Source organism: Juglans microcarpa x Juglans regia, chromosome 1S, assembly GCF_004785595.1.
Source record: "Juglans microcarpa x Juglans regia isolate MS1-56 chromosome 1S, Jm3101_v1.0, whole genome shotgun sequence".
In the NCBI taxonomy this organism is placed as follows: Eukaryota; Viridiplantae; Streptophyta; class Magnoliopsida; order Fagales; family Juglandaceae; genus Juglans; species Juglans microcarpa x Juglans regia.
In genome coordinates, this window is record NC_054595.1 from 22,364,985 (window position 1) to 22,388,518 (window position 23,534).

At 36.1% G+C, this 23,534-nt stretch overlaps 3 protein-coding genes and 1 pseudogene across 3 annotated transcripts; 3 read left to right on the forward strand and 1 right to left on the reverse strand.

Moving 5' to 3' along the window:
* The first annotated feature begins 330 nt into the window (after window positions 1-330).
* LOC121246976 (actin-depolymerizing factor-like) lies at window positions 331-3,590 on the forward strand. Its single transcript, XM_041145306.1, has 3 exons — window positions 331-544; window positions 1,651-1,916; window positions 3,136-3,590. Exons 1-3 carry the CDS (start codon window positions 524-526, stop codon window positions 3,284-3,286), a joined length of 438 nt encoding a protein of 145 aa, XP_041001240.1. The 5' UTR covers window positions 331-523; the 3' UTR covers window positions 3,287-3,590.
* Window positions 3,591-6,488: 2,898 nt separating this feature from the next.
* LOC121247067 (cryptochrome-1-like) lies at window positions 6,489-10,460 on the forward strand. The gene is made up of 7 exons (XM_041145400.1): window positions 6,489-6,972; window positions 7,062-7,155; window positions 7,268-7,664; window positions 7,972-8,193; window positions 8,486-9,192; window positions 9,551-10,267; window positions 10,375-10,460. Exons 3-6 carry the CDS (start codon window positions 7,352-7,354, stop codon window positions 10,241-10,243), a joined length of 1,935 nt encoding a protein of 644 aa, XP_041001334.1. The 5' UTR covers window positions 6,489-6,972; window positions 7,062-7,155; window positions 7,268-7,351; the 3' UTR covers window positions 10,244-10,267; window positions 10,375-10,460.
* Window positions 10,461-11,851: 1,391 nt separating this feature from the next.
* Window positions 11,852-12,999, forward strand: LOC121247112 (annotated as a pseudogene).
* A 2,970-nt stretch (window positions 13,000-15,969) lies between these two features.
* Window positions 15,970-19,634, reverse strand: LOC121245462 (low affinity inorganic phosphate transporter 1-like). The gene is made up of 2 exons (XM_041143539.1): window positions 19,391-19,634; window positions 15,970-17,807 (listed from the first exon to the last, which is right to left on the reverse strand). Exon 2 carries the CDS (start codon window positions 17,736-17,738, stop codon window positions 16,170-16,172), a length of 1,569 nt encoding a protein of 522 aa, XP_040999473.1. The 5' UTR covers window positions 17,739-17,807; window positions 19,391-19,634; the 3' UTR covers window positions 15,970-16,169.
* Window positions 19,635-23,534: the final 3,900 nt, after the last annotated feature.

The window sequence follows — 23,534 nt, forward strand, 5'->3', positions numbered from 1 at the left end:
GCCATTGAAAAGTCTCCAGTGATTTGACCCAAGTTGACGCAAGGAATGCAAATTTTTTTAAAAAAAAAGGAACCCAAAGCAGTGAAGCGCACACATAATTCTGTTACATATTTCAACACCGTGAGATCCGAATACCATCATCCTCAGATAATCGCACTGAGACATGTCACACCAACCGTCCAAATCCACGCTAAAATACTCGTCTGTCATCAGGAAGTCTAACAGCTGATCGTGACGCTAGCCTTAGCTGCCCTTCCGTCCACCGGATAATGGCGGTCCTTTTCAGGAAAAGAATACACTGACGCGGCGCTTTCTTTTTTCTTTTCTTTTCCGTCAAAACACGAAATCTCTCTCTCAAACCAGAGGGAGAGGAATATTTTCTTTACGATAATCATTCTTTTTTTCGTTGAATTTCTTCGGTGGCTGCTTTTTATCCTTCTTTCCTCTCCTTACAGTTTCTTTGTCCTCTGTCTCTCTCTACATTCTCTCTCTCTCTCATTGTGAGCTTGCAACCAAAGCAGCCATGTCTTACCGGGGGAGGGGGGTAAGCTTAAGCTTTCACCACAAGTTTTCATTTCGTTTTCCTTGTTTTTTTTCGCTTCGTTTTGTTTTTGCAATCGTTTCCTTTAGATCTAATGTTTTAGTGCTTTATTTTTAAGTATTATTATTATGAGGCGCGTGTATGTAAATCTGAGATAGATCTTATTCTATTGTACTTCAGAGTAACTTTCTTTAAAGTTCTCGGCTTTGATTTGTTGGAGTTTTTACTCCAAAAACTCGAAGATAGCTTTGCATTACTAATTTTCCGTTTCTACTGTGTCAGACTTTCTGATTCCTTGACTTGAAAGGCTTTTAGGTTTGATTTGAATGCCAGTAGTTATTCGGTGTTTAGTTGCATGCAAATGGGGAGGGGATTTCTTTTTTTATTTTTTTATTTTTTTTTTATAAGCAAGCAAATGGGGGGAAGAGATATATATTTCAATGAGATATTTTTCTTCTTTTTTTTGAGGGGTAAAAAATTCGTAAGTCTTTACACAGCAAAAGCGGAATTTTTTAAATTGGGATCCACTGCATTGGCATTACGAATTTAATTCCCATATTTATGATCAATTGTAGTGTTACACTGTTAGCTCTTAAGAAACGTCTGTGCCCTCATGTTGTAAGGAGTTGTATAACCTGGGAAAATCTTGAAGCATTGTGCATATCAAGATTGACTGCATTAGAAATCGTGCTTCATGAACGATTGTTGTTGTTGGGAGCAGCCATAACTTTATGCCATGTCTTGGACCAGAGAAGAAAAGAAAGAGAGCGATTGGAAAAAATTGGAATACTCTTGTGTGCCCCCTTAACCATAGGACAAACCCCTGGGGGGGGGGGGGGGGGGGGGGGGGGGGGGTGGTAACCTAGCTCCACCAACAGAAACCTCCCAAAGAAAAGAAAAGATGTTCATATGGGGCTGGAATGACAATCTTGGGACCTTGACTTGAAGGATATTTGTGGGATCATCATGTTTTACAAAAGTTGCAAATAATATGGAAGTCTCTTTGGTATATTGTTATAGTTGTACTATTATTGGCATCACAAATAATTAAGCTTCATTTGCAATATAGCTGATGATCAAGTGCTGTAACTTTCGAATTTCATTTTCAGACAAATGCTTCCTCTGGCATGGGCGTTGCTGAGCAAAGCATGACCACGTACCTTGAACTGCAGAGGAAGAAGGTGCACCGCTATGTAATTTTCAAGATTGATGAGAAGAAAAAAGAGGTTGTGGTCGAAAAAACTGGAGGCCCAGCTGAAAGCTACGATGACTTCACTGCATCTTTGCCAGAGAATGATTGCCGATATGCGGTTTATGACTATGACTTTGTGACTTCTGAGAACTGCCAGAAGAGCAAGATATTTTTTATTGCATGGTTGGTCTAGTTTGCAAATGCTTAACTCTATCATTTTAGGTCCTGTTATTGTGCAATTGCACTCATCAAATGTGCCTTAGGTCCTCTTATTTTAAATTCAGGCTAATATTGTGTTCAAGCCAGTGATACTGATACTCTCATGGGTTTGTTTCATCAGCCAAGCCTATAGTGCCGTACTTGCAGTCTAAATTCATTAGTTGAGTTTATTTATTTATTTTTTTCGTTTGAATGAGAATTAGATGTGTACATTGAGAAGGAGCCAGTCATACATTACCACCTTGTGTTCTTCCCTCAGCGTGTTATGTCGATGGACTTATATGATCTGTTAGGTTGATCTTTTTTTGCATGTTCTCTGATTATTACTCTTAACACAAGTCAATATCTCAATGTTGTTTTCCTGGGAACATGTTGTTTATCATTGTCGTTATAGTACTTAGCTTCACTTCACCATTTCCTTGATTCCTCTCTATCATCATGGTTTCTCCTGACTTTATAAACTTGTCATTATGTGGTTGCCAATGTTCGTCTGTAGGGAGAATAGCTTATAATACAGGTTTGTGGCTCCCATAGACCTTTTTCTTATCACTAGATGCCCCTATGCACTATTACACAAAAAGTGTGTAAACTTAATGGACCTTACCACGATGATATGCCCTTTGTCTGTTGGGATATCATCCTTGGTGTTCCACGTTTGTAGACAGAGTGCTAATGAATTGGATGGCATTGAGATTTCTCTATGGTAAGTGCTATGGTTTGAGCGTTTGGAGAGGATGCTTTCATTAGTAGAGGATTTCTTGTGTTTGAATCTTGTAATAATATGGTTAAAGTAATATTTGAATCAATTGGTGGTCTTGAGGATAATTGTGCCCTTGCTTTGGTAGCATGGCCCACTATGTTTTAGTATACGGTTAAAAACATTGATGTTTGATAATTTTTCAGAGTTGGTATGTGGTCTCCATGGAAGTGATGCTGGAGATAGATCTTGGCGAGGGCCATTTTGTGAATTGCTGAAGTTCTTATTTGTTCTATATTCATTTATGTGGCTATGGTAATGTGTATATAGATTTCAATGTTTGGATAATTTTAAGCTTCTGACTTTCATTTCCTTGTGAAAGGATCTTAAAGCAGGGGAATGTATTTAGCTGTAGTTCTGTGTTTTGATTTAATTTATTTGTTTCCAATAACTCTGGTGTTAATGTTTTTGTTTTCAATAATCTAGGTCTCCGGCTGTATCTAGAATCCGTGCTAAGATGCTCTATGCAACATCAAAGCAAAGGTTCAGAAGGGAGCTGGAGGGCATCCATTATGAGATTCAGGCAACAGACCCAACTGAAATGGATCTTGAAGTCCTCAGAGACCGTGCAAACTAAGCACTCGTTTCAAAGGGTTTTGTTATCAGAGAACATCTGGGGGGGTTTTCTTGGGTGACCGAATGAAATACAATTTCATGCTTCAATTAGTTGCACACAAAATACATATAGCTTAACTATTAAATAATGGCCACCTGAGAAGGCTGATTGGGGGCTCGTGGCTATGATACCCGATACAGGGGAATTTGGGCTTCCTTGTTGCTATGATGCTTCCCAGGTGAAAATGGGTGTGTTACGTGTACCGATAATTTGACTGCTATTCTACGAATATGGATATTGTATCAGTGGTCCACTCTTGAATTCATTTCATTGCTTGTCATGGCAAATTATGGTTTCCTGAACAGACTACTTGACCCCCAACTTTTTAGGATTTTATTGCTGGGGTCTGTAGTTTCCAATCTCGGGTTTTCTTATAACATTGTTGTCAGCAAATTCTGGTGATCATGTATATGATACTGATGTTTGTCTCGAAAAGAAGCTGTTTACTGCCCAGAAATTTTGCTTTGAGGTTTTTGCTCGATGCAGATCTCTCACCTAGTTGGCATAATTTACATGACGAGTTCTTCAGTTTGTTCATTCAACTGAGTTTGTGTATGGAGATAAGAAATCAGGCACCTAAACTATATGTTTAGCGTAGAATGGAGCTTATATGAAATGGTGCCATGATGTCTAGCTTCCATATGCATTTTGAGTGGAACTTCGATCTATGTTGTGCTCCCTTCTGATGGACCTTTTTGATGGCCACATGTTGTGTAGATTTCTATATGCCTTTCCGTAATAGGCTTTTCAAGTAAAATGAGTTGGACCACAGAATGGAATTATTTGAGGTGGGACATGGATCCATGTTTAGGGTTATGGGGCATGCCGTGCGTCTTGTGAGTTTGATCCTCGATGGCTTGTGAATTAGGTTAGGCTTCTGGATTGAGTTTTATAAATCTTATGATATTTTATTATACAAAATTTTTTAATCTCCATGACATTTTTATTACATCCGTCTCTATTTTTTTTAAGGATCTATATTTTTACTTCTAATCATCTATTAATAGAGAAGAGTATTGCAACAGAGCAGCCACTGTAGTTGTGCACACATTGCACACTATGTGACTGCTTCTTGTCCTTTTGTTTTGTTTTGTTTTTTGTTTATTTTGTTTTTGTGCAGAACGCAGCAGACGACTTCTACCCCTCTCTCTTCCTCTCTCTCATTGTCTCTCTCTCGTCGTCACTCTCTCATCTCGGTCTCTCTCATCTTCACTCTCTCTATCATCAGCTCTCTATTTCATCTCACTCTCTCTCTCTGATCGTCACTCTCTCTCATCTCCACTATCTCTCTCATCTTGGTCTCTTTCTCATATCCACTCTCTCTCATTGTCTCTCTCTAATTTTGAATTTCTCAAATATGTAGTTTGGATGATGTCACGTAGAGTGTGCAAAACTGACTGCTTCCAATAGTGGCTACTCTCAATATTTTTTCAAAAGAGAAATGCTTGGGGCCGGATGGGTGATAAGAATAGATTTACACCGTCCAATAATATTATGCCACGTATAGATTCTCACAATGAAAAAATAAAACGGATTGCAACTTATCTCTCCCATTCACTTCCTTTGTTGCTCTCTCTTTCTCCCTTCCTCTCTCTCTCCTCAATAATTTTCGTCCCTCTCTCTCCTCAAAGCAACTGCTATTTTCATCTTCACCTCTTTCTCATGTCTATACAATGCAACATCCTTGCAAGAGATTCTTGAAAATAAACATTGAATAAATTAAAAAATGAATAGAAAGTAGATGTGAGCTTTAATGGCTCTCTCTAATAGAATTCTAGCAAGAGTGATTGATATTTTTCAGATGAAAAAAATCCAGATCTGGCATGGGTTTGTCCTTACTGGTACGTCTTTTCCATTCTTAATTATTTACCCAAAAAGTTTTGAAAAGAGTAAATATGAGAGAAGTTGCCTACAATCAATTTTATTTATCTTTTATAAAAAAAATTATACTATATATAATTATAGAGTATGTAAATATTATATAATCACTTTAAAAAAGAATAAAATTTATTATTAAAAAATTATTAATTTTTTTATATAAATATCATATATTTTTTTATTTTTTTAAAAAAATAATTACACAATATTTATATATTTATGACTTGCAACTATCGTTTCTCTTAAAAATTTGTATTGATACATCATCATATCTTTTTTTTTTTTTTTATCATAAATTAGAATCTCATTAGTAGATACATCATAATATATAGAGAAATGATATTTATAATTTTATGGTATGCAAAGTTTGCAATTCGTGTAACTTATTTGAAAAGAATAAATAAATTTGAGACATAATTTTTTTTAATAATAGATTCTAAATTTATTATTTAAAAAAATGTGTGAAATTTACATATTTTAAAATTATATCTGGCATTACTTAATATCTGGTTGATATTTATTTAATTTACAGTTTACTAAATATGATAAATTTTAGTTTTTAAAAAGAGTGGTACTACTATGCTGTCCCATTGGTATGCCCAGAGTTTTTTTTTTCTTTTTTTTTTACATTTTTTTAATATATTTAAATATTTTTAAAAAATAAAAAAATACATCATTATATTAAAAAATACTTTTTTTATCATTCGGTAAAAAAAAAAAAAATACCAAACTGTCAAATCGAGCGGTGGCTTTTGGGCGGCAGGCTAGCATTAGTCTATTAAAAATTTGTATTAAGAATAAGTTGATTAAAGTAATATGTCTTGGTAATTCAAATTTTCAATTTGTGGCTGTCACATCACTTACTAATCCGACCTATTGATAAATTCATTTCACAAGGATGCCATGCGTGAAAATTAAGTTGTCGGTGTCATGGCAGTTCAAGAACAAAATAAGAAGAGAAGAGAAGAGAAGAGAAAGATAAAAAAGGGAAAAAGAAGTCGTATATCCAAAGATGGTTTCAATTCTGATTAAATAATACTGTTGCTTCGCTTGATTGTGTAGAAGAAATATCGACCTCATTTATTCTAAACGATAAGGAGATTTGAAAGATTCAAGGGCTGGTCCAAATCATTGCCAGAAATCATCCAGAAACGTGGTACCAAACCCATGATGTATGCCAGGGCAAACCTTAATGGCAAGGAAGACAAACTTGCCCCTAGTCTGAGAGAATCTACTTTTGTTTTCTTCTTCTTCTTTTTTTTTTTTTGTCCCTTCCTAAACCTTTCAGGTTTCAGGTTACTGTCGGGCTTTGCTTACTATACGCAGCACTGCTTCCAAGATTCTCTACGGTGGGATTTGGGAGTCGTGTTTGGCAGAGGTACGAGACAACGAGAGCACTACACGACAACCGACAGAACCATCGTCCTCTATCAATCTTATTCTGCCCCACGTTATTTCACACCAAATCCGTGAAACACTCACAAAAAGACCTTTGATCTCCGATTCACCTTGTTCAACCATAAACGCCATAGTACGTTATACAGTTCAGGGTTTGTGAATACATACAACAAACACAAAGCAATCGACGCCTAGTTTTGGGGATTTTATCGTTGTTTTTGGTTGCTAGACTAGTGGATTACTGGGTATATAGTATCCGTCAAATAATTGATCAAAATAGAAGTGGCTGCAGTTCGTTCCTTTGTATCCATTATCTTCTGCGCGCCAGTTCTTTTTTTTTTGCCTTTTATAGTCTATTTTCACTCTATTAGGTAATTGTGGATAATTTTCTTTGGTATGTATTACTGAGGAATATTCTAGTTTCTCTCAGATCTATAATAACCTAACGTTTTCAATACAGAGTTCCAGTTGAAGAGTACAATCATGGATACTCGACCAAGGTGCAATAACAGGTTTGTAACAACGTATCAAATTCACGGTCAATAGTTTATTGTAAATGGTTGTCTTTGTTTTGAGTTGCTTTGTGGGGTTTGATCTCAAACTGAACACTGTCAAATTGTTTCATAGAATATCGCGAGCGATAAGAACCTTGTTGGTTTTCCTCGCACTGAAGTAGAGGTGAAGAGAAAATACTGTAATCACTTTGAAATTTAGAACTTAATCCTGGAGAATCGTATTCGATCGTCTAATATGGGGGGTAGCATCAAGACCGTTGTTTGGTTTAGGAGGGACCTCAGAATGGAGGACAATCCTGCCTTAGCTGCAGCTGCTAAGGATGGTTCAATTTTTCCTGTCTATATATGGTGCCCTAAAGAGGAAGGACAGTTTTATCCAGGTCGAGTTTCAAGGTGGTGGCTGAAGCAGTCTCTAGTCCACTTAAAACAGTCCCTGAAGTCCCTTGGGGCGGAACTTATGCTGATAAAAACCGACAGTATTCTTGCCAGTCTCTTGGAGTGCATTGAAGCCGTCGGCGCAACAAAAGTAGTATTCAGCCATCTTTATGGTATGTTCTGGTTTCCTTTCTTCAATGTAGATGACTCCACTGATATACACTTTGATAATATAACCATTGTACGTGAATGCTGCGTTATTCAATAGCAAACTGCATCACGTATAGATCTTCAGATGATTATAGCTGTTGGTTTTTGAGTTTATAGCTGATGTTGGCATGATTATCAACACCAATCCAGAATATGGTGTTCGAAGAGAAAGAAAGTACAAGTCTATGAGTGAGAGGGAAACAACTTGTAAAACTCTAGTGCCCTCTTGTACATCTGAAGAGCTGTAATTTTCTTTTTATTTAATCCCAGATCCTGTGTCACTTGTTCGAGATAACAACATCAAAGAAAAACTGGTGGAGCTAGGCATTTCTGTGCAAAGCTATAATGGAGACTTGTTGTATGAGCCGTGGGAAGTACTTGATGAAAGTGGACAAGCTTTTACAACCTTTGAGGCATATTGGAACAAGTGCTTGCACTTCCAAATGCAACCCGTTTTACTTCTTCCTCCATGGAAATTAGTACCAGCTGCAGGTACGTTAATTTAACAGAACCTCTTTTAGCTCGGTATATACTTCCGTGATAGCGCAACAAACTGTCAACTTCAAAGGTTAAAATATTACGATTTTCCAGTGATGTAAAAGCTAAAAAGGTAGTCGTGCTGCCGTTTCGATAACTTCCTTTGTCAGAAAAATTTTCATGAGTTTCAGCTCAGATTCTAATCTCTCTACATATTATTTCTGTGTCAATGTGTATAGAATAAAGAAAGAACGAAAAAACATTGGGAGTGATCATCTGAGAAATGCTGTTTCTGTATCAACAACAGGAACTGTTACAAATTTTTCAATAGAGGAATTGGGTCTTGAAGACGAATCAGAAAAATCTAGCAATGCCTTGCTAGGAAGAGTATGGTTTCCGGGATGGAGTAATGCTGAAAAGGCTCTGACTGAATTTGTTGAGCTGCATCTGCTCGACTATTCTAAGAATAGGCTAAAGGTTGGGGGACACTCAACGTCACTTTTATCCCCATATCTTCATTATGGAGAACTAAGCGTACGGAAAGTTTTCCAATATGTGCGGAGGAAACATGTATTGTGGACAAAAGAAGGGAACTCTCTGGGGGAAGATAGTGTGGCTCTTTTCCTCAAGGCCATCGGACTTAGAGAATACTCCCGTTATCTTTGTTTTAACTTTCCCTTCACTCATGAGAGATCAATACTGAGCAACTTAAAATTTTTCCCTTGGCATGCTGACCGAACCTATTTTAAGGCTTGGAGACAGGGTAGGACTGGCTACCCATTAGTTGATGCGGGAATGAGAGAACTTTGGGCAACTGGGTGGATACACAATCGAGAAAGAGTGATTGTTTCAAGCTTTGCAGTGAAAGTTCTACTTCTTCCATGGAAATGGGGGATGAAGTATTTCTGGGACACACTTTTGGATGCAGACTTAGAAAGTGATATCCTTGGTTGGCAGTATGTCTCAGGTAGCTTGCCAGATGGCCATGAACTTGAGCGACTGGACAGTCCAGAGGTATGTTTGGTTTCCTTTGATTACAAGAGCATTTGAAATTGAATTTATAACAAGCAATTGGACTGAATTTCAAGACCAAACAAAAGATTTCATTTCTTTACTCTCCATCATGTGGCCATGTCCTGTAATTTTGTGGCAAAGTGTGATGTATGGTGTCTTCTTGCGTTTGAGTGCTGTCTTGTGTGAGCTGTAAATTCTGTGAGTTTTAATTTCTTAAACTTCCCCTTCCTGCCTGTTTGCACCTCATTTTTTTTGGGACTTCTGTCTTTTCTTTCTGGATTCAGATTCAATGCTCAAACTTTGATCCAGGACGAAAATGTGATTTTTTTTTCTCATCAATCTAACTTTTTGGAGTCAGGTTCAAGGCTCAAAATTTGATCCAGAGGGTGAATATGTGAGACATTGGCTGCCGGAGCTAGCACGGATGCCAACTGAGTGGATTCATCATCCTTGGGATGCACCCTTTTCTGTACTGAAAGCCTCAGGAGTAGAGATGGGATTGAACTACCCAAAACCAATAATTGAGTTAGATTTAGCTAGAGAACGTTTGACTGAAGCTATATTCAAGATGTGGGAAACAGAAGCAGCTTCTAGGGCCTCCGACACTAATTGCACAAATGAAGTTGTTGTTGATAATTCTGATCAGGGTACTGAAAATTTGGCCATTTCAGCAACTGCCTTGAAGATAAATGCTCCACGTCCTACCATTTCATCAAACGACCAGAAGGTGCCAAAAATTCAGAATTCCGAGAATCTTCCACTCAATAGGAAGAGATCACAGCATATGGTGGAGGAAAAGCCACAAGGAGATAATTTACCTAAGCTTAAAAATGGAGCTGAGACCTCAAGAAGAGACGAGGATATATGCTCTACAGCTGAATCTTCACTGGTTAAGAAGCAGACCACAAGCAGAGACTCGTTTTGTGTTCCTCAGTTGTGTTTTTCGTCAGAATGCAAATCTTCACCAGAGCACGAATCTTCTGTCAGCTTGGAGCAGCCGTTGCAAGAACAGATTGACATGGAACAGAGTTCAAGAAAAGATAGTAACTAACATATTTTGGATCACGACGTTTACGTACAAGGGACGCTGCCCTTTAGCCAAAATCAAGTTGCTAATTTGGTTTCAAGAAATACTTAGAGCAGGAAAGTGACATGAGGAATGAAAATAATGGTGTGAATGCTGTACGTGGAATGATCGATGCATGTGTTTTTATGATAATTACAATATTCATATCCTGATTAACCAACTTAATTATTTTCCTCTTGCACATGATCATGTTTATGTCCGACTCTTATGTTCTGCTTTGGTTTTGTTCGTTTAAAGTTTTTTTCAATAATTCAATAATTACGTCCCCGCAATCAGCTCAAATTAAAGAATTATATGCTCAAATTTCGATCCAGCCGAATTTTAAATTGATATTTGAAAAAATAAAATAAAATTATTAGGTTGAATCTTATAACATTAATTAATGAAATATAAAATAAAATTATTAGGTTGAATCTTATAACATTAATTAATGAAATGCTCTTCTTCATCTTAAATTTTTTCATCACTGGTCACACTGTTATTTTACATATTTTAAGTGACTTTTTTAGGTGACTAATATATAAAGCTACTTAAAACTTGTTACATCAACATGAAATGTAACTGGAAATAATAAACTATAAGGTAAAGACTAACATTACTAAATATTTAGTAATGATTATTAATTCAGAGATTGTAATTAACTTTATCATTTTCCAATCTTATAATTATATCCTCCTCTTTTATCAGAACAAAAGGTTGTAGATCATGTTTTCGTTTTGACATTACAGCTTAATTATATCACATATTAATAATATGAGAAATGTTAGTATGTTACTTGAGTTTGCTTCCTCACTTTGACATTTCATATATTTTTTTTTTTACTTAATGATTAATAAAGTGACTCTTAATATATTGATGTACTTTTCTTTTTTTTTTTTTTTAAAAAAATATGAAAAAATAAAAAAGATAAATTTGTACTAGGCGGCATGCCCAGCAATCATTGCTGGGCGGCAGCCTAACACTACCCTATTAATATTACAGCTAACCACTTAAAAAGATATAATTGTGTTATATTTAAAAGAAATTATATTTACAATTCTATAATATGTAAATCAAAGTATTTTTTTTTAAAAATAAAATATTCAGAATTCATATAAAAAACTATTTGTTTAATAATTTATCTCACTATTTTTAAGGAGTGCCAAACTTCCAATCGTAATTACTCTTCATGTAATCCCGTTTAAAACATCATTAAATGAAATGAAGGACAGTTTTCATGTTGGTGAGAGACGTAAGACTAGACGAGTACTGTTAGTTCGTTGGGTGTAGTAATTAGTTAGTTACTACTACTACTAGGAAAAGGTTTAGAAAATTCCTCTTTGCTTTTCATGGACTCCTTAACCGATCAACTTTGATCTCCTCCCCATTCTCCCCCCTAACCCTCAATCTCTTACGGTACGGAGTCAACGTTGAATTCCTACTCAAACTCAAACACTTCAGCAATATCAATATCCAGCCGTCTATTCACCCACGTGGCCATCATCCGTTTGATTCACCATTGAGGTCCACGAATATTCCCCCAAAAACATTCCGAAATCTTTTCTTTTAAAACAACCCTCAAAGTCACGACGTTACTCTCTCACTTTCATACTATTACTATTACGTACAACCCAACACCCCATTCCAAACTAATGACTGAGGCTCTCAACCTTCACTACCAGCTTTGCGAGGAGATCGGCCGGGGGCGCTTCGGCGTCGTTTTCCGTTGCATCTCGCCGGAAACTGCTTCCCACTACGCCGTCAAGTCGATCGACAAGCGGCTCACCACCGGTGACTCGCTCGACTCCCAGTCCCTCATTGCCGAGCCCAAGGTCCTCCACCTCCTTTCCCAACACCCGCACATCGTCAACCTCCACAACCACTACGAGGACGACTTCCATCTCCACCTGGTCCTCGACCTCTGCTCCCCGAAGATCTCTACAGCCGCATCGTCAGCCGCCGTGTCATTCCCGAGCCCGAGGCTGCCATTCTCATGTCCCAGCTCGTCCAGGCCATTGCCCACTGTCACAGCCTTGGCGTGGCCCACCGCGACATCAAGCCCGAGAATATCCTCTTCGAAGAATGCAACGGTCGCCTCAAACTCGCCGACTTCGGGTCTGCGGAGACTTTCAAGGACGGCGAGCTCATGAGTGGGGTTGTTGGCTCGCCCTACTACGTGGCCCCCGAGGTCTTGTCCGGGGCGGATTATTGCGAGAAGGTCGACGTCTGGAGCGCCGGCGTCGTCTTGTACCTAATGCTAGCGGGGTTCCCTCCGTTTTATGGTGACTCCGCGGTGGAGATCTTCGACGCCGTGCGGAGGGCCAATCTCAGGTTTCCAACTAGGTTTTTCCAGTCAGTGTCTCCGTCGGCAAAGGACTTGATCAGAAGGATGCTCTGCAAGGACGTTTCTAGAAGATTATCGGCGGAGCAAGTTCTGAGTAAGTGCCATTTGTTTCTTTGTTGTACTGTTATGTTTGGTTTCACAGAAAGTTTCCTTCTATACATTCTTCCTAGCTAGCGGCCAAACAAATTGAGTTTTAATTAGTTTTCGTTCCAAGAACTTGAAGCAACTTTATTAGTATGAATTCATGATCAAGGTGCTTGGATTTGTTTGTACAGGACACCCATGGATCATCAGTGCAGGAGGAGGGAGTGGTTGATCGGAATTCAAAAAGAAGAGATCATCCATTAATGTAAACGGAAAAGATCAAGGAAATATATGATTTTTTTTTTTTTTTTTTTGATGAAAAATGCTTTAGGAAGATAGAGAAGTTTATTGCATGTAAAATTAGTTTTATTATAAAATTAGTTTTATAAATTTATTTTTATAAAATATTTTTTGATTATAATAATAGAATAAAAGTTGAATTATTTTATTATATTTTATATAGAAATTTGAAAAAATTATTTTAAAATTTGAAAAAGTTGAATTGTCTATTATATTTTGTATAAAAATTTAGAAAAATTATAATGATAAAATGAAATAAGTTGAGGTGGATTTTAAATGCAATCAAGACGGTACATATAATATTGGGAGGAAAAGTGTACGGATATCCTTTTCTGAGTTTTTATTATAACGAAAGTTTCGGAGTTTCCGGTTAATATTGTTTGAGGATTAGCCCTGAGATTTGTTTTTAATCAACATCCTCTTTTGTTTATCCAAAATTTGATCCTATTATTTCTACCATATTGGCCTCGTAAAACGCCGCATTTTTTAGTGTTTTATAATATTATTTTTTTTCCTGCCTACGTGAAAATTGCCTTGGGCTACCACGGAATTTGGTACCTGACCTTGGATTTGGAGTTTGTTCCAACACAAGTACTGCATGCCACACATGATGGGATCCAGATCGTCTCTCTCCCAAGTGTTGTTGCCTGCTGGGGAAGGAAGGAAAGTGGCCGGGCTTCCATCGATCCATGCATCTAAATTAATTATATAAATTAACTTATTCCAGAATCTGCATGCCCAAAACAGTGTGCTACTGGTCACATGAGCCAGCAAGCTGATCGAAGCATATATATTATTCTGAAGCCAAGTGATCTTTGATTGGCATTTGTCACCAAATATGTATATATTTAAAGGTCACTAATTGATATAATGATCTTCCTTAACTTTGTCGATACATTCTGGATCGAAAGAGATTTCAGAGCTGCTTGATGCTTGCAGAAGAGAGAGAGAGAGAGAGAGAGAGAGAATATTCTCTGGCTGGACAGTTTAATGGAGACTTGCGATCGAGTGGGGTCATGGCCCATGTTCCCTCATTTCCTTAACTCAAGTATTATATCCAATGTATAAGTTATGCTGCATGCTTGAGTTTAATTTATGTATACCATATACTATGGGCTAATCTGATATATGTAATATATTTGGTATTATATATGACTAGCAAGCAAGTTAGGTACACATGCATGATTGATTGTGGCAATGACAGTAGTTGAGCCAGTTGACACCACCACTAGTCCCAAGTATGAGATGGTGTGGGGACATCTACACATCAAATCTCCCCTAGATCATTGCATTCCCCACTTTACCTGCATTTCATGATACATGGATGATGTTATAATATTAATGAGTACCCAACACTCTTCCACTTTTTGCACTCCCAATTGCTAAATTAAAAGGAGATCTATTAAGTGATCAGGAAAATATTTATTCTTATACTGTTTGGTGGATAAGCAATTATGGATTCATATACACAGAAAAACAAAATTAGGTGAAAAAAATTTCTCAAATAGTTTGTATCCCTACTTCATAATAAATACTATTTTTTTTATATATATTTAGATTTCAAATTTTACATAAATGCTCTCCATTTTAAACATAATTATAAAATTTTTTTACATGTATCATTATCCGTTGAAGTCGAGTTGCACTTAGATAAAAAAAATAAATAAATAAAGAAGAAGAAGAAAGAGTATGGTTTAACTTGGAAGTTTTATATGAGAAAAATAATAGTTGCAGTCGTAAACATGCAAATATCGCGCAATCACTTTTAAAAAAGTGAATAAATATGGGATCCACATGAAAAAAAAAAATTAACTTTTTAATAGTAGACCCTACTCTTTTTCGAAACGACTATAAGGCGTTGTACGGTCTACGATTATATGTAGCATTACTATTTTTCACATCCTTGGTTTCATCATTGAATCCCTTGGATAATACGAAGGATCCGTCCTGATCTTAGGCCACTCATGTATTAATGTATCCTTAATTTAACCCTACGTGCATATCCCACATTATAATAGGTTTATTGATATCAATATTATTTTTGGTTGCTATCGATATATTCAAAGCACTTGTCTTTGCATAGTCGGAACTCTAGAGACAGATCAATATTATCGCAGCTTTACACAATGCATCATGGGTCCCTTGCAATTTTAACTTCAAGCAACCAAGCGACTCCGAATGGAACGAACATTCGCATATGCATGCGTACATTCAGAAACCGACATTGTAAGTTTAGGAGATGCTTTTGTAATTACTATGTTTGGTTTTTATAAAGAACTCAAAACGGAATTTTTTTTTTATTTTTTTTATTTCTGCCTACAAAAAAATAAAAGAGAAAAAGACACTGAAGGGCTATAAGGTAATCAATAAGTGTGAGAGGTTCTGATCATTAATTGTTCATTAACATTCACTTCGATAAGGTCCTAATTACTATTTAGGGTTTGGTTGTGAACTTCATATGCGTTTAGAATGTCATGAAATAGTTCGGTTCTTAAATTGGGGTACTACGATAAGTGAACCTACAGAGTGGCAAACTCAGCCCTTGACAAAATTTGCATACCTGTAAAAGAAATAATGTAAAACTAAACACTTCTTCCCTGATTTAATTCATGACCAGCCTCTAGATTCCACTGTTCTCAAAGAAGGCCCAATTTAAGTGGAATTTCTTAGGCATCCATAGTGAATTGGTTACACCTAACATTATAAGATTTCATCCCGTTTGGATAGTGAAAGTATTTCATCTCATCTCATCATTACAATTTTTCTAAATTTTCATACATAATATAATAAACAATTCAACCTTTTCAATTCTCAAAACAATAATAATATTACAAAATAATATTCTATTAATATTTTATTTAACTTTCAACTTTCATCTCAACTCAGTATCCAAATTTCTCCATCTTCTGGGCAACAGAAACGAATTTATAAATTTTGGACTAGGGATTTCAAGTTAGAAACACCAACTTCAGGCAGTCACTACTCACAGTCCAACGAGGTATTATTTCACTTTCGCACAACAATCAGCAAGGGATGTTTTATTACATGAACTAGTGTTGGTTGCAGAGAAGACAGGGCATAAATGGGAAATAGGACATGTAGAAAAGCAACCAACGTGAAAAAGAGCTTATTCCATGTTTAGGCTATATGTAAAGAGCATATTAGACAGTTCTAAGGTCATAACTAGCCTGCTGCCTTGACTTCTGGAGAGGCTTCATGTTCTTCCTCAACTTCATGTTCTTCCTCAGCTTCACCAGACATTTCCTCCAATGATCTTCCTTTTGATTCAGGCACCAAGAAAGTAAACACAATCCCAAGGAAGTTGACTACACCAAGCGTAATAAGTGTACTTCTCACCCCAAAACTCTTTTCTGCATACTGAAATCCAAATGCCCCAACTATTGCCCCAGCCTTTCCCGCTGCAGCTGATATACCGTGAGATGTTGACCTTAGCCTTGCAGGGAAAATCTCTGCTGGCACGACGAATGTTGTGGCATTTGGACCAAAATTTGCAAAGAAAAACGTGAGGGCGTACATTACAACGAAACCAATTCGGTTGGCTTCTAAGGTCCAGTGATGATAGGGAAGGGCCAAGGCAAACATAAATACAGTCATGAAGAAAAATCCCATCAATTGAATAGCAAACCTCCCGATCTTATCAATGAATGCCACAGTAAACCAATACCCTGGCACAGTGCTGCAGAGAGCTATAAGAGTTTGTGCCCGGCCAATTCGGAAAACCTCCTCTAGAGCACTCATTTCTTTTGCTTTGGGAATCCAGTTAATGGCAGTGAAAATATCCTTCTGAAACAGATTCTGGCTGTAGAAGGCAATATCTAACAAGAACCAAGTAGTCGTGGTTCCAACCAAATGAAGCCCATGTCTGGAAACAAACTCTGCAGAGAACAAACCAAAATCATTTCCTCGTTCTCTGTCATCAATTTTCTCCTGTTCAGCCTCCAATTCAACCTGCAGAACCTTGGACATATCTGCAGCTGCCTGTTTGGCATTCTTCGCAACCAAGGCAGTGTAACGAGCAGTTTCAGGCATTTTCATGCGCCAGTAATATGTAAGTGCAGCTGGGATTGCTCCAAACATTACAATTATTCGCCAGACATAATCAGCTTCTGGAGGAGTGGAGCCAATATTATCAAATTTATAAGCCTGGGCAGGGTATTTGGCCTTGAAAGCTGCTGAAACTATAATAGCAACCATCCCACCGGCTAGAATTCCAAAACCTTGCATTGCAAACACTGCAGCAATGAAGGCTCCCCGGGTCTTCTTGTTGGCATACTCAGACATGATAGTGGCAGAAAGCGGGTAGTCACCGCCAATCCCAAAGCCAAGCCAGAACCTGAAGAAGCATAGTGTAGCAATAACAGCATTGGGATTTTTTCCAAAGGAAAGGCCACAGGCAATTGAACAAATGACCATGAGCATGAGAGTCATGCCATATACACGTTTGCGGCCCATTTTGTCACCGAGCCAGCCAAAGAAGAGTTGCCCTGCAAGGGTTCCGCAGAGGGCAACGCCATTGACAGCAGCCGAGACATTTGAAGGCAGAGAGCCAGGATCAGGAGAGCCTACCTCGTAATAGTACAAGCGGCCCAACAGTTTGGTCACCAGAGAGATGCAAAAGAGATCATATGCATCAGTGAAAAAGCCCATGCCAGCGATCACAATCGCTGTGAAATGGTACCATTGTGTTTTAGCAACATCAAGGGCATTAAGCACTTGCAGTTCCTTAGCCATGACTAGACCTTCTCAGTCACACAAGCTCTTGCACGGTCTTAAAATGCCTTAACTCTAGTATCCTGAAATCTGCAACAGACATTAAAGTAAAATATCAATATGTGACACATTTATAACATAAGCATTAACATGCAACCCAGAAAAGTCAGGCGGTGAGTCAGACTCGTTCGAGTGGAAACTATTAGACTTATGAGCTGTGGCGGTGAAACAAACAGAAAACAACAGGTTAGTTTAAGAAGACGATAAAAGGAGAAGCCAAAATTTTCCACAGCTGCATATACTGATATGGGGAAGCAGATGGCTTTCAAATTTGAGGGTCGCACAAGACGAAGAAACAAACAAGCAATGACATCTCAAAAAAAGGCGAGAAATAGATAAAGAGTATAGGAAGGGTACAAGTCAATAAAGTGATATCACAATTACTAATCTAACATTATGTATTAGTTGTGGCTGAAATAAGGGAACGCGACGATTAACGTAAAGTTTTTTCTTGCTTTTTTTTTTTTTTTTTTTTTTAAATGTTCTTGTTGGCATTAAAAAAGGGTATCAGAGACATTTCAAAACATGTTTTGGTCAAACCGTTCTCTTTGCTGTTTCTGAAAGTATAGCTACATAATTTATAGCGCTCTTTTTTTTACTTTTTTTTTTTGCTCGGCTTATAGCGCTCTTAATTAGTAGCAGAATTCGTCGACAAAAGCATAAATAAGATAAACGTTACAGATTATATGTTACTGCAGAAAGATGTAGAAGAAAAGGATGGATGTAAAGGAAATGCGACGGAAAATGGAAGGTCTACCTAAGCAGGAAAAGCTGCAAACAGATACCATATAGTAAACTCATACCAGAAGACCCAAAAGTTTGGCACAGACAGAAATCATTTTGGCGACCAAAAAATCCCAATTTGAGCAAAATTACATGAAAATTTGTAGAGAAAAGTGAAATTATTAATAAAGCGTCCTGACCTGAGAATAATTATGCTTTGCTAAAGATAGTTCAGATATTCAGCTAAAATGAAACCAAAGAGGCTGTGAAGATGTCTGGGAGGGATCAGAGCTTTTTCTTTCTTAAATTTCTCACCATCCAAACTGAGAATAAGAGAATAAGAGACAGAATGAAAAAACCCGGAACCTCTCGAAAAGAAAATGATTAAAGACGTACCGAGATTAAAAAAAAAAAAAAGACGTCGAGTTTTCTCAAAAAATTACATGATTTCTATCCAAAAAGATAGAAACTTTTGATTTTCCTGCACCTCAACGAATTCTTGATTTCCGGAACTTTCCTTCTTTTATTTTTAGTTGAATTTTAGAAAACTTTATGTAAAGGTATTTTAGGATCGGTAAAAACTAAAAAGAAACAGATCAGGAGAAAAAAAATCCCGAGAATTTTGAGTCTGAGTTTCAAATTTTCCCGGCGTCGAAGTCTCTCCTAGTGCTTCATAATCAAAATAACAAGCAGAAGTGGAACACACTATCTAGAAACATTCAGGACTGATATTGTTGAGTGAATCTAACTTAAAAATGTGCACAATCCGTAACCCAGTACAGAAACCGAGTTTCAAGAACTAAAATCCAACAACAATATTCTTCTGCATTTCATTCTTAGAAAAAAATGAAGACGAAAAGTTCATTCGAAACCCTTAAGCAAACAATTACCTCTTGCCTTTACTGTACTAGCGAGAAGAGTACTGAGATTCCTCCAGTGCCTTGCTTTTTCACGTACAACAACACATGTTAAATTCAATGCGCGAAAGAAAATGGCGTACGTCGAGCAATACCAAAGAGAGTGTCCTGTAGAACGCGAGAGAAAGAGAGGAAACAGAGGACCTGGAGCTGTGTGTGGAGCGAAGGAAGTAGGAGGGGCTGGCTCCGTATTTAACGACCGCAGGCGCCAAGCAAATTCCCCCACAACTCTATACGCTGGAAGAATATACTATATGTCACATTTTCTTTTATTTTAATTCCATAGCACTTAATAGAGGTAACATTATTTATCATATTAATTAATGCAAAATATTAATTATCTAATTTTAGAAAAACAAGAGTTAGTAAAATATTCTCTTGTTAGCATATTACACACGTAAACTAAAAATTCTCTTGCTACACTTTGTTTTTAACGATTAGCTGGTGCAGTGGATGATCTTGAGTTTTTTTTTTCTTTGTTTTTTAAAGCCTCAAAGTTAGGCTAGGGTAGTCTCCCACAATCTTATCCAACATGTTGAAAATCAACTAGAATAATTATATATATTTACTTTCTATAAATTTAATTTTAAACAAGTCGTAATTTAATACGATACTATAGTAAAAATTTGAGATTTTAAAACTTGAATCTATACTTTATACTGTTTAATTAAATATTCTACGTATTGAGTTTACTTATTAAAAAGAATATGACCCAAACATACTTGGCTGGAATGTTAATAGGCTAGAGTTGGGATTAAAATCAAAGATCTGTCAACACTTTGTATATGTTGTTTTTGTTGTTGTTAATTAGTTGTTGATAGTTTCTATATGAGCTAAATAAATTAAAGGACAAATAATTCTTGTCATCAACTCAATTTAGATTGTTTTTATTAGAGTTTATTTGTCCCCAAGTGCATGTGTTTCGGACATAAACGGATATGCCCTTTTTAATGTTATCGATTGAAGTTCAAATCGGCCTTTTTGTCTAAACTTGATATACAGCGCCATTTTTCACGCATTGCAATCAACGTGGATGGCCCCAAAATGGTGGGACATCAGTCGCAGTACAATCGTGACAAGTGAGTGCATGTTAATGGAAAGTATATTATAAGACAAAAATATAATTTAAGTGAATGTGAAGGGAATTTTCAAGATGGAAGGTCTGTAATCAAGAGCAATTGTTGTTCAATTACATCCTTACTAATACTTCCCAAAACTAATTAAGCATTAAGAAATGAAATAAGGAATGCTTTGGAGCCGCCCATTCTATTGCAAAGTGCCATCATTCAGGCTTTAGTTCAAACACTTGGCAATCCAAATTGCATACTGTTTATAAAGTGGCAGCTGGATTGGACCCACGCGCCTTCAATTTTCACGAGTCAAGCCCAAGTCAATTATAAGTTCCCAGGTGGCAGGTGCCCTGCCAATTAAGAGTAATGTTAGAGAGCAGTTATTGTAATTGTGCACACATTATACACACTATGTGACTGCATCTCATCCTTTTATTTTTTTTTCCTCCTCCCGCAAAACGTACTCCGTCTCTCTCGTCAACTCTCTCTCTCTCTCTCTCTCTCTCTCATCAGCGTCTCTTTCTCTCTCCTCGACTCTCTCTCATCTCAGTCTCTCGTCATCACTCTCTCTCTCATCGTCTCTCTCTCTCTCTTTGACGCTCTCTCTCATCAGATCTCTCTCTCTCTCTTTGACGCTCTCTCTCATCAGATCTCTCTCTCTCTCTCATCAGCTAGCCTGCTCTCTCTCTCCTCGACTCTCTCTCGCCTGCTATCTCTCTCATTATTTCTCTCTCTCATTCTATTAATTTTGAGTTTAAGAGATGTGAGATGTGTGGTATAGATGATACCACATAGTGTGTCCAAAATGGCTACCACCAAACAGTGGCTGCTCTCTATAATATTTCGCTAATTAATATGGGTACTCCTTGTTGAATTAACTTCTCGAAATCTTATTGCAAGCAACTTCTTGTACGAATTCGTGCACCAATATTGATATATAATACATATGTTTAACGAAACGATGTGAATTAAAGACGAAAATAATTTTTATGATATAGGATATTTTCTTCTTCTCTCAAAAAATATTTTTTTATTTTTTTTAAATTAAAAAAATCATCGGTACGCGATATGGTGCACAAACTCGCTTGTACCTAGCAAAACTCATCATGCCTCTCGCTTTTTCAGTCTTCTCTCATTATTAATTTCTGACACTGGATATATATATATATATATTTTTTTTTTTTTTTTTTCATTCACTGGATAACATTTCGTTTGATTATAGATGGAGATATATGTAATTGATAATGAGATAATTTATAAATAATAATAAAATAATTTGAGTAAATATGTTTTATGAGATTTTAAAATATAAAAAAATTATAAAATTAAAATACTGTTAGAATATAATTTTATAATTTAATTTTAATTTTGAGATTTAAAAAAATTAAATTATTTTTTATGTTTTATTTGAGAATTTAATAAAGTTATAATCATCAAACGAAACTTTTGAAAATTTGAAAATTAAAAATTAAAAACTAAAAAATATTTATATTTAAATGTTAGAATAAGATAAAATAAGATGAAATGTGTGATACTCCATATGATAAATAAGAGTAGGTGGTGCATGAGATCCCACATTATTTAGGAAGGAGAAGTTCTTGCTCTTTATAAGGTTCTAATGAGGCTCCAATTATATCATTGACTAGTCATTTTGGAGTATATGATATGTGGTTTGGGCTTTCTATTGGGACGTTACAAATGATATCAGAGCCAGGTTCAATCAGAAATGTGAGACATGAACCATGCCACCTACAATGAGCAGGCCCGACGAAAAAGCTCGAAATTTAAGAATGGTAGATTGTGATACTCCAAATGATATGAATGAGAGTAGGTAGTATATGGGATCTCACATTGCTTGAGAATGAGAAGTTCTTACTTTTTATAAGGTTCTAATGAGGCTCTAATTGTATATTTGATAAGTTTTTTTAAAATAAAAATCATGTAATTTGAACTTTCTATTAGGACGTTACAAAATGAGCAAATAGGCCTAAAATACCATTCGGAATTTGGATTGTCAGTGCGATCTCTCCCCTGCTAGATTGTGATAAGTTGGATAGATGCTGTCTCGTTTTAATATTATTGGCACCGTTGACATTTTTTTCATTATTATTTTGTTTAGATAATGCCTGGGATTTCTTACAATATAATATATATAGCACCCATAACCACGCAGACCTTAGATGCTCCGACTCATTTTGCCAACATTCAGAAAATCTTCCCATGATTATAAATTACAGTTGAATAGTTAAACTTAACAATGCGGTGTTAACTAATGCCTAGGTTTTACTATATTTTTTATTGTTTGTCTATATTTTTTAGATAATATTAAAAATTTAATAAATACTCTAAAGTCTACATACCGCATTTAGGGTAAGGAATAATATTCCCTTGACTTCATTTTAGTTGAAAATGGATAACATCTAATAATAACTTGTAGCAAATGAACACTATTCATCTTAAATAAAATAGAGAAATTATTAATGTCTATGAGTAATAATTAATGTCTTAGCTAGTATGCTTTCATGACCAGTAACAACAATCTGGTTGAAGATATTGGTATAAACAAGTCAAGTTCGAGCAAGAAGAGTGTAGTTAAGTCTTGTTTATTTAACTTTTATTCGAACACAAATCAAGCATTAAGTTTGATTTTATGTTCACCAACAGTTTATTTGATATTCGAGAGATTTCAAATATTCACGATTTTGATAAATTTGATAATTTACATAATATTTTATAACTTTATCTACAAATCTTGATAAACATATTTTGATTTTATGCTAATATCTTTATAAAATTTATATATACATATATATATATAAGTGATTATACTTGGTTCAGGTAAAGTATTTAATATTTAAATAGGATTTCCTTTAATTTATTTAAATCTTATAAATATTCTGATTATAAATATAGACATAAGATTATAATAAAAAATAATTACATACAATATTATTTGGGTTTATACGAACTTATACCAGTCAAGTCAGGCTTTACACGATCAATTGTATCGTTGAATTATAGATTATAATTTTATGTTCATTAACAGG